The sequence below is a fragment of the Dermacentor albipictus genome, chromosome 1 (genome assembly GCF_038994185.2).
Source record: "Dermacentor albipictus isolate Rhodes 1998 colony chromosome 1, USDA_Dalb.pri_finalv2, whole genome shotgun sequence".
Classification (NCBI taxonomy): domain Eukaryota; kingdom Metazoa; phylum Arthropoda; class Arachnida; order Ixodida; family Ixodidae; genus Dermacentor; species Dermacentor albipictus.
Genome location: NC_091821.1, coordinates 485,750,788 through 485,761,970, shown reverse-complemented (window position 1 = coordinate 485,761,970; position 11,183 = coordinate 485,750,788). Strand labels below are relative to the sequence as shown.

Here is an 11,183-nt window from a genome sequence, read left to right as displayed (position 1 = left end):
ACACGCACGTGTAGCTTCTTCCAAGAGCACTGAAGAAAGAGTTAGAACTGCGCGCAGCCGGGAGAGCAGACAAGGCAGCAAAATTCGAGTGACGCAAACGCTAATTTTGCTGATACGAAGCGTTTTAGGGAGCTGCTTATCGGCGCACACGCTTCACTTCGCGATACCAGGACACCGTGGCCGACTCTTTCGTCCGTCATGTTGACCTCATTACTGCGCCGCAGGCTCGCAGCACGTTAAGGGTGCCACCGGATGGACGAAGATTCTTGCGGTGTATTGACAAACACCTATAAGTACATTCTTAGGTGAGAAAAGGAAAAGATAGAAAGAACATCGCAGGAAGCGATTGAAAGACGGAAGTGACATAATTTCTCCCGTGACTGATGTTGTCTGGGTTTTAGAATAACCATCTCCAGTGAATCATCAGAGGAAGATGGCTATCATCTGCTGTCGCTTTTGCTTTATCGTCTGTTTGTTCCATTGTCTATTGGGTGTTACTGATTTTGACAATGCAAAACAAAAACATAGGGGTGTCTTTATCAGCGTTATTTATGAGTGTGTCCAATATACGCGTCTTTGTGTTCACACATTTAATTGTGTGTGTGTGTGTGTGTGTGTGTGTGTGTGTGTGTGTGTGTGTGTGTGTGTGTGTGTGTGTGTGCGCGTGCGTGCGTGCGTGCGTGCGTGCGTGCGTGCGTGCGTGCGTGTGTGTGTGTGTGTGTGTGTGTGTGTGTGTGTGTGTGTGTGTGTGTGTGTGTGTGTGTGTGTGTGTGTGTGTGTGTGTGTGTGTGTGTGTGTGTGTGTGTGTGTGTGTGTGTGTGTGTGTGTGTGTGTGTGTGTGTGTGTGTGTGTGTGTGTGTGTGTGTGTGTGTGTGTGTGTGTGTGTGTGTGTGTGTGTGTGTGTGTGTGTGTGTGTGTGTGTGTGTGTGTGTGTGTGTGTGTGTGTGTGTGTGTGTGTGTGTGTGTGTGTGTGTGTGTGTGTGTGTGTGTGTGTGTGTGTGTGTGTGTGTGTGTGTGTGTGTGTGTGTGTGTGTGTGTGTGTGTGTGTGTGTGTGTGTGTGTGTGTGTGTGTGTGTGTGTGTGTGTGTGTGTGTGTGTGTGTGTGTGTGTGTGTGTGTGTGTGTGTGTGTGTGTGTGTGTGTGTGTGTGTGTGTGTGTGTGTGTGTGTGTGTGTGTGTGTGTGTGTGTGTGTGTGTGTGTGTGTGTGTGTGTGTGTGTGTGTGTGTGTGTGTGTGTGTGTGTGTGTGTGTGTGTGTGTGTGTGTGTGTGTGTGTGTAAATGGCGGTACGTGATTTTATTCGCTGTTTCTTTTTTATATGTCATTGAATTCGACGTCCCACTTCATTTCAGAGACAGGATTACCGCCCGTCGTACGCATCCGTTCGCTTACACTCTAGGCCACAGGATGAGCAAAAGCATGAGCACAGAAAAGATGTCGCTTCGAATAAGTGGCAAATTCAAACTGTAGACTTGTAGACTACGTAACAAAAGGCTCAGGCTAACAAGACGGAAGACGACAGCCAATTTACAGCAACAAGTTTTGATAATTAGAAATGTTTAGGCGTTTCTTTCGTTGTTTCATTTTGCATGCACAATTATACCGTCAAAAGGGCTAGAAAACATAATCAACCGCAGCCCTATGTGTGAGAGAAAGGTCACACTATAAAGAAAGTACTCAACACCTATAAATGCCAAACTGTATGGTTGTCTGTGACGCACGCTACCCTTCTTTTTTCTACTACCCAATCGAGTATCACGAGGAGTATGAAAAATCCCGCAATTGTGCGCATAAAAACAGCCTATAAGACATTCAGCAGAAGTTTGCAGCGCAGAAATAATGTTACTGCCTTCCACAGCAGCGCACGCCCAATACATTTATGCACTAGAACTGTTCAGGCCACTTTAAGGTGAAAAATTGGGGCACGTCACAAAATTATAAGCACGCGCCATCCCCGATTTTCAGTAGTGGCCTCGGACCAATCGACAGTTACAGCGCGTTCCAACGCTTACCCTGTCAGCTGGAATGGCGCAGATGAGCATAATTATCTTCGTTACACCGCTATCGTAGAAATGTCCTCTTATACCAGAAGGTGCGACGGCTGTTTTGGGTTTATGAATCAACTAACGCTTACTATTGGCGAAAGTACTGAAGCTCGCTCCTGCGCCACCGTTATATACGTGCCTTCATTGGACTACAGCACTCGTGTTTCCAATGACGGGTAAGGCAAGCTTGCGGATTTTACAAATAGTTGAAGCTTTGTGAATAGGCTTTTTTTGTCATAATATTTTTCTAGCGTCAAAATTTGTTCGTAAGTTTGCTCAGTGAATTTCGCCCTCGATGTCTCAGTATCTTCTGCACATTGTCTATTTAGTCTTGTTCGCTCGTCAAACTGCTAGCACTGATTTATTTATCGTGCACCCATAATAACGGATTCATTGCGTCGTCGAATACAGAACACTGGAAATGCAGTTCGCTTGTTTGTTTATTTAATTTGTAATTTTAATTAATTTTTTTCTGCGCGAGGTAATTATTCCGTATTTCTTCTCAGTTTCGCGCCAGAACGAAGCTAGATGTAACGCAGTGGTGAAAGCCGCTGCGGCCATGAAGTCAGCAGCAACAGCAACAGAAAACGTGAGCCACTAGAGTCAAGGAGGCCACACGTAAGCGCTCGCCATCTTGCGGCAGAGAAATTGCAGTATAAAACGCTCGACCGTGCCACAGCGCCTCAGTCACAACTGTCAGCACTTCCACACTGCCGTGCACGCTTCGAGCAGCATAAAGCTGCAGTAGCACTTCTTGGAAGCAAGAGTCTGCAGATCTCTGCGCGCCCCTTTCAGTCTCCGAAAGGTTCCCTTGCGCTGCCCGTCATAATGCATTGGACTTCAGCTCTCCTCGCACAGGTAAGTGCATTATGCTCGAATTTACTTGCTGCGCCTATGGTCAAGACAGGTGCGCAAGCGTATACATTTTTTTATCTGCTCATTGAGAGAGCACCCCGAGTGTGCGGAGTCGTGACCTACCGATTCATTTGTACATGTTCACAATTCCACCCTGGAGGTCATAGCTTCAAAGTGGAACAATATTTGACCTAGGTTCCCCACCGGTTGCTCTGATAGCGTGCAAGATGCGGCTTTTCGCTGATTATATTGTATTAACTACTTTCAGAGAGCGTGCAATCGGTGGCTGGCAGCGCGCATTTTCGTCGTTTGGTCGAGATCACGGAATTTAGACAACATACTTAACCGCAATTGGGAACTAATGGCAGGTCACCACTTCTTGCACTTCCTTTCCTGAGCGAATATTTTCGCAACGGTAAGCCAGAAGAGCCAGAAGTAATGCCATGATATAAGGCAAGGGTATTAAAAATATTATAAAAAATAAATGATATAAGGCAATCTATATTATAGGCCAATTTCGTAGCCGTAAGTAAAGGTACAAGCGACGAGCTCCTTTTACTAAACATGGTAAAAATTATGATATATAGAAGTAATGGCCCATGCTATACGTGGCAGAAAAATTATGCATAGTGTATCTCTAATCTACTATAAACATTGGCAAGGGGGAATCTGTAAACTAAACGCGGAAAATAATTTCGTTTGCTCTACAAGGACACATTCCAACAACATATTTGGCAAGAAGTGTGTGCATACGTCCCGTAGTAGATAGCAAATCAACTTGTGGAGATACGGCGGTGCCGGATATCCACCACCATAAATGCAACCATCCCACATACGTACTTTTGAAGCACATGCTCGGTAGCTTTGCTACAGCGCACAGCAAAGTAGCAGGATCTTCTACCACTAAACCCATATGCAATAAAAGCTTATATTGTGATAGCAAATTCATGGACACTCCAGGCAGATAAACGCCATCGTAGTGGACGTCGCAGTGACTGTCCGTAGAAGTCGAAGGGCGGTAACATCGCGGCCATGCGTGGTGAGGCGAGAAGGATGGTTGCTGGGTGGGGCATCGCCTTCTCGCGCCCGCACTGAAGGATGGCGGGGAGGGTGCGTGATGAGGTGTCACGCACGCAAGGTGGGTTCAGGGAGAGGTGCACCCGTTAGGAGTGGACGCGGTAAGGGGGACCGAGTAGCGCTCGTCGTCGCTCCTAGTCTGGCGGCCTATGCGCACAGCGCGACCGGGTGCGTCACTTCTTGCAGGTAATCTGCGGTTGGTTTGAAGGCTAGCTGACAGCTTGGCATGCGCCGAGTTCTCGCGAGCGCCATTCGTTTTGAAGCGAAAAGCATCCATGAAGCGGAATTTGATCATCGTTGCTGCCGCTGTTGAGGACGCCAGGATTCTGAAAGCCAGTGTCCGCGATCATCGGCTCGTGTTTGCTTGCACATGCGTGACACCGTCCATGTTAATTTAGTTAATAAGCGAATCTTTATCGCAGCTTGTACAGCTAGTAACACTACTGATGTTACTGCTGATAGCTGTCTCATTATTTCCTATCGCAAGAAATGCTTCGCCTTTAGGGCGAAATTGCGATGGTTTTCAATCTCTGGTGGCCATTGCGTGATCCAGACTACGAATCTGTGATAGAAAAGGCGACACAACACTGCTAAGTGTGTACGCTGCTCTTGGCGTTCTACGCGTAGGCACGCAAGGTAAACCTTGGCAAAATGTTGAGAAAATGGCAGCGCCCGTCGAAGTGAGTGTGATCAACTTAGGATCAATTCTGTCACTGTCGTTGACTGATGGAGTCATTCATTCCCAAGCGAGGTATGCACTTTCTTTAGAGTTGTGAGCTTAACAGCATGGTTTTAGCAACAGCATACCTTTGGCAAAGTTAGGTGTTCGTTAAGTAATGTCTTCGTTATTAACCCGCGGCACGCTTCACAAAAGGGGGAGCAAATGACCTTCCAGATGGGTGAGAGGAACTACGTTAAGTCGCAAACACCTCGCTACTCCCGAAGCATACTGCTCCATATTCTTCCTTGCTCTTTTTCTTTTCTGTAGATGGCACCACAACCTAGATCTGTCTAATATGCTTCTATAGCAGGTTGGACTACTGAGGCACCCTTCACTTGCTGGAACACAACATGACATGTGAAGGGCAGACAAAAATCAGAAGGCCTGCGGCAAGGCGAAATGTGGTCGGCGCATCGCGTGCCATTTCACCAAAAAGCGATACGTGGTTGTTTTACACCTGTAAATGTTAAGTCAGGACTGTTAAGAGGCCACCCAAGGAGTAAACTGCAAGTGCAAAATAGCGAAGCCACTGTGGCCACGGATGGGCTCGACACAATAACGCAATTATTCGAGGAATGTCAAGCGGCGGTGAAATTATCCTGATATTATGTGCATTTGCTTGTGTATCAGTTTCAACTGACATATATTACTATTACTTACACCCCTTTCGCTAGTGTTAGCATTCCGCTCGGCTAAAGTGCTTAAAAGGGATGGTTTGCGCAATGTTCTGCAGTATACCTGATGGAAGCATTATACGGACTGATTTCCGCTTTTTCAGGTACTCCTGGTTTCCATGATTTCCATGACTCTCGGCGGCGGTCAGTTTGGATTTGGTAGCGGATTCGGCAGCGGATTTGGCGGTGGACTTGGTGGCGCCTTTGGCACTTCCTACGGCGCCACATTCGCGCAGCAAGCACAGTATTACGTGAGTACCTCCAGATGTATCCAAAATACCAGAGCTTCGTTTCTTCGTCGCTATGAGACCACACGCACTAAAAAAAGACGATGTATAGCTTGTAGCGTCTGCCAAAAGGTGACATACAACGCGTAGGGTAAGTAGGGCAGGTAGCTTGTGCGATGCCTGTTTCCTTTCATGAATTATATCGTGATATTTATTTGCCCTTTCGGCAAGAATCGATGCGCTCTTGTAGCGATAAAATACTAGTCCTCGATCAAGAAGTTGTAATTACCGTTCTTGAAAGAGCAATTAATCTAGAATTAATCTCTGCATCTCTTAAACGAGAATTAATCTCTGCATGTATCCGTCGCGTAAATAGAAGTAAATTCTCATGAGTCATTGCTCTGTCAAGTCCAGTAAAATGACAAGCGTCATTACTTCCAAAAAGACACAAATAAATATCCATGTTGACTTCTTCTAGTAGGTGGCATCAACATCATTCATGATCTACCGAGCTCTGCTGCCTGCGATTATTCGTACTGTCTACATGTGAACGCTTTGCCTGGAGTAAAGAATTAATAAAACGACAATGGGGTTTCGAAGTCTGATGAAGAAGAGTTGCCGTTCGAGCAATTGCAAGGTTGCAAAATAGAAAAACTTGCTTATATCTGTGCGGTTTTTCTAAGCAAATGGTATATAACGGCCTACTTTGATAATAAAAATAAGCAGCAATTCTGCGAAAAAGTGGGGAGCTGCATTTCCAACACAGATGCTTCGTGTTGGCCCTCACAGGACCAGCGGTGCTAATCATTTTCTATGTGGAAAGAAAATCATAAGCATCATATGCTGTGCGGGAAACACGGGTAATCGAGAAAAAAGAAGGCAGTAAGGTCGTGAACATCATTTATCAGGGACTTATGTTGAATTTCCGGTCATTCGCATGTAGAATATCTGTGGATTTCTTGGCAAATTCATAATCAACCTGCAAGCTTAAAATATGTGTATATTTTGTACCTTTTTATACCTTTAAATACCTGGTAATTGTTGTTAATATATATCTCGAAATAATAAAAAATGCTGGGTTGTAACTGCCTTAACTGCGCCGCGATAGAAAATTTCTTTCAGAGAGATGCCTCGCAGCAAGTAACGCCTTCAAGCTTGAAACAGCAATTTTTGAAAAAGCTCGGCGCACAAATGAAACCTTAATTACAAATAATCTTGATCATCACATTATCTTTGTGCTAAGCTATAGGCATGTCGCACTCATCTGAAATCTATGAATGCAGCCACCGCAACCGTACAGTTTCGGCTACAACAACGTCGACCAGTACGGCACCAGGTCCTACCGCAAAGAACAGGGCGACGCCTCCAACACCAAGACGGGCATGTACGGCTACTCGGATGCGAACGGCATCTACCGCCAGGTGAAGTACATCGCTGATGCTGGCGGATTCCGCGCAAAGATTGACACCAACGAGCCCGGAACAGCCCCTGGAGCCAGTGCCGATGCGGTCTACAATGCGAACCCTCTCCCGGCTGGCCTGCAGTACCGCATCATTGGTGGATCCTCCCCCTTCTCCTCTCCCTACACGAGCGCCTCCACTTCTGGCTTCGGTTACGGCCGTCCTTGGTCTGGATAGTCAAGTGCTGCGTGACGTAGGGAAGCGTTTGTGAATATTTGACCCCGCTTCTGACGATGTTCCCGTCTCAAAGGAACAGGCTAGCCAGCGGTTGTCAGAAGCCGTGGCGTTTCTTACGAACTCTACAGTTACGAATGTATACATGCAGGTTAACGAATCTTAACTGCGAATAAATGTCTGCTTCATCTTCAAGTGCTCCTGCTCGTTTTTTTTTTTTTTCGTGACAAGTAAGGTATGTCTACGGACTCTCGCAAGCACGCGGAAGCTTGCGACTTGCAAGAACCGAAAATGGCGTAAGGCATTCGCAGTCTCTCGAGATTGTGTCTATAATTTCGTCATTTCAATAGGCCTTGCGCATGCCTAGCTCGTAGCTGTACGTCACTGCTTCACAAGGACATGCAATTCGCGTGAACTACTTGTGTTGCTTCGCATTACAGTTCGCTCACATCATGTTGCTTCGCAACTACAGTTTCTGCTCACATCCAATTCACTTTTGTGATTTTCGATAATAAGGGTACAACTGAGCATGCAACACTGATGTTAGTGGTGCAGAGACGACACTACACTCGTGAAGCTGCATGGAGAATCACAGAAAACCATCGCGTACAGGATCTCTACCTTTGCTAAGGCTGAATGGAACCTTAGGAATACCGAGTTGGAATGCCTAGAGGTGCCACCCACAAGTTCGGTCCATATTGGCACGGCAGGAAATTCAGGATAATCACTGCCGACCACTGTCTGGCATGGTTGTAGTAGGCGACTCTACTAGGCAATTACCTCACTGGTCGTTACGACTTGAAGAACAGGACTTCTTACATACAAGCGTAGTTTCACGTACAAGAACCAGTTGTTTATATTTCTTGCGTATTCGCTACCTGGAATGCAAAGCGTTTATTCAACCTGTCGATAAAACACACGCCCGATGCTATCGTCGCTCGCTGAGACTACTCCATCGCTTTCGATGGATTCAATGCGGCTGAGCAGGCGTGTGTTCTTTCGAGCACCAGTGCCCTCCTTGTAGGCATCGGTTCCATACCAGTCCCCTCTCACCCGCCCGACTGCACCTCGATAAGGCTCTTCAGCTAATATCTCAATTTTCTTTTTAGGTTGCGCAGATATGTTTTGGCAATGTCCCGGCTCCCTGCCTTCAAGGGCCATCACTATTGATGCCAACGCTTTTAGCAACATTCAACATACCGCTTTTTATCGAACCTTAGCTAGAGAATGTTCAACAGATTTCATTATACTGCTCCCTTTCACTAATTCCCGTTCGTCCCTTAAGTCGAAGGTGACATCAAGGGCCTGAGCATAGTACTCGGCCTTCTCCTCAAGGTGACCCCATTGCTGCCGAAAGGCGTGGTCCTGCGTGACTTGCGCGGGGCACTATGCTGTATCCTGGCGAAGTGCCGCGGCTCCTCTTTAGTGTCCTCCGCGGCTCCTCTTTAGTCACCCCAGACAAATCTTGTACTTACCCACACTGCGTCAGTCTCAAGTGTTTCGCATGTAGTAAAGAAACACCACAATATTCTAATGCAAACTGAATGTCTCAAAAACGTATTCGCTGATCCAGCTAAAGCAGTATACCGTAAAGCAAGAAGTACTCGAGATGTACTAGCATCATCATTTAAGACTGAGTGCCCTGGTGCCATCGAATGTCATTCTTGTCGAAAACCGCGATGTAAAATATGCCCCTACATGTTCACATCGCAACAGGTTACTGGTACATCTTCAAACTTTTGTTGAAAAATCAAAGGTGATTTGGAATGCGACACAAGAAACGTAATATATATGCTTGAATGTACGCTGTGCAAAAAACGGTACAACGGACATACAGAAGGGCCTTGCAGATTCCGCTTTAGCAATCATAAATCCCACGCTACCACGTTGCCCAACCTGCCCATCTCAAGACACATGCATCTTCTTGACCACTCATTTCATAAATTGAGAGTCACGTTGCTTGAACCTGGATTTCGTTCAAATTATGATAGAGAAGCCCGCGAACCCTTCTTTATCTATAAGTTTGATACCGTCGCGTGTGGTATGAATGAATGTGTAGGAAAATTGAGTTGCCTGTCTTGGTAGCTCGTCACTTGTCCCTTCTTCCACTAGTACGTCACTACTCCCCTTTTTCTGTGTCTGTGTTTGCTTGATACCATAGCACATATTGAACACAAATTGACGTTTTGTTGTCACGTGGAGATTGGTTTTTGCAATTCATTTCGGTGCGTTTTTAAGCTTTCTATTTTAGATGATGTGTTTGCAATCGCCATCGGTCTATCCACGTATCAGCTGTCCTTTGAACGATTCGGATGCATGTTGTTCCCCATTTTATTCTCTTTGTATGTAAACATATCTTTATTTGGTTGATATGCAGATGGCTATTAACTGTACTGACACCATGCCGTGTATTCTGATGAAGGGCGGTCCCCGGCCGAAACGTCAATCAACCGCTTCATATGCGCGTCTACTTCACTGTATATATATATATATATATATATATATATATATATACATGGGTGTGTGTATGTGTGTGAGTACCAAGCGATGCTGCTGCGCTTTATACAACATGTACGTGGGCCCTTACATAGGCTGCATGTTAGACAGTACTCCACATACCAAGCACCCAAGACAGTCAGGCACAGGTAACACCTTTAAATATGGTCTCACTGCCACCGGGGCATATCAGCAAGTCTTAAAACACACGCTGGATAATTTTGTTATAGGAATGCTCTGAACGCTAGCAATATAATGCATAGGCTCATTAGAAGTGCATTTCATGCCCGCAAGACAAAAACTCATCAAGTATTCAGCAGAAAGACGGTGGCCAATGGCTTTTACAATGACATTAAAGACACACACACACACACATCTTCATATATATATATATATATATATATATATATATATATATATATATATATATATATATATATATATATATATATCAAACGAAGGTGCGGCACTGCCGACAACATGTATACCTAGGTCTGTACATATGCTGCATGTTAGACATTACTCAAGAAAAGAACCATAACAAAACAAAATGTATTGGGCATATCACTGCTACCTTGAACGCAGGAGCAGGTTAAATAAAAGGAAAACAGAGCATCCGTCTGCTTACTGATTTGTTTTCTTTTTATTTATTCTCGCTACTTATCATTGAGGAGAGGCCGTCTTGAGGTGGAGGGTCGTCTTTTTGAAGTGAGTGCATGTGTACCTGCATGGTAGAAATGGCATCAAAACAACAAAACATCGTAATCAACCACAGGAAGACACACGGTATAACTTGCTGCACAACTATTTGGAGATGTTATAGCTAGTTCTGCAAAAAAATTATGTTCACACAATGTTGTTGAGGAACCACTGTGAGGTTTTTGAGTGCAGCAGTAACTAAAGTGCGCAGAAATAGCTCTTGGCTGTGCCGACATGCAGCGTGCATCAGCTGCGGTGTGCTTACATGTTGTGAACTATTTCGGCTGTATCGGCTTCCACTCGACAAATGACAGCAGTGTCTGATTACTTAGCGTGGAAATGTGCATAGGAGTGCTCGAGTCCGGGCAACCCAATGCATGGCCGAAACATCTGTGTGTCAGTCACTAGAGAATACTTGCATCAGTTACCCGCATAGTTCTCGTACATTTCAAGCCTACTATGTCGTGCCTGTGTTGGCCTCTGGTATGATGGCATAAATCCCAATGAAGAAATACACCACACTATGTCTGGTGTTTTTTTATCGTTTACACCAGAGAGCTTCGTTCAGAGGGAGGGCACAAGTTGAAAAACAAATGTATAATACCTTGATAAACAACACTTGCATAAAAACTATAGTAAATAAGCATGGCGACTACAACTGTGTGTCATTAAATAGCGTTCTTTGTCATGCAGTCATAATGGGCGTTGGTTGAGACACGTCCCATTTTAAGATGTGGTATTCCTCACTGACTTTGTT

At 45.3% G+C, this 11,183-nt stretch overlaps 1 protein-coding gene across 1 annotated transcript; it reads left to right on the top strand.

Annotated features, from left to right (window-relative positions):
* The first annotated feature begins 2,751 nt into the window (after positions 1-2,751).
* LOC135912011 (cuticle protein 10.9-like) lies at positions 2,752-7,362 on the top strand. Its single transcript, XM_065444398.1, has 3 exons — positions 2,752-2,901; positions 5,475-5,621; positions 6,881-7,362. The coding sequence occupies exons 1-3, from the start codon at positions 2,872-2,874 to the stop codon at positions 7,232-7,234; spliced, it is 531 nt and encodes a 176-aa protein (XP_065300470.1). The 5' UTR covers positions 2,752-2,871; the 3' UTR covers positions 7,235-7,362.
* Positions 7,363-11,183: the final 3,821 nt, after the last annotated feature.

Excerpts from the sequence above, each read along its gene's own strand:
- LOC135912011 (XM_065444398.1), top strand. The coding sequence starts at position 2,872 with ATGCATTGGACTTCAGCTCTCCTCGCACAG. Across the intron at positions 2,902-5,474 it reads CTTCAGCTCTCCTCGCACAG|GTACTCCTGGTTTCCATGAT; the intron begins GTAAGTGCATTA and ends CCGCTTTTTCAG. Across the intron at positions 5,622-6,880 it reads CGCAGCAAGCACAGTATTAC|CCACCGCAACCGTACAGTTT; the intron begins GTGAGTACCTCC and ends CTATGAATGCAG.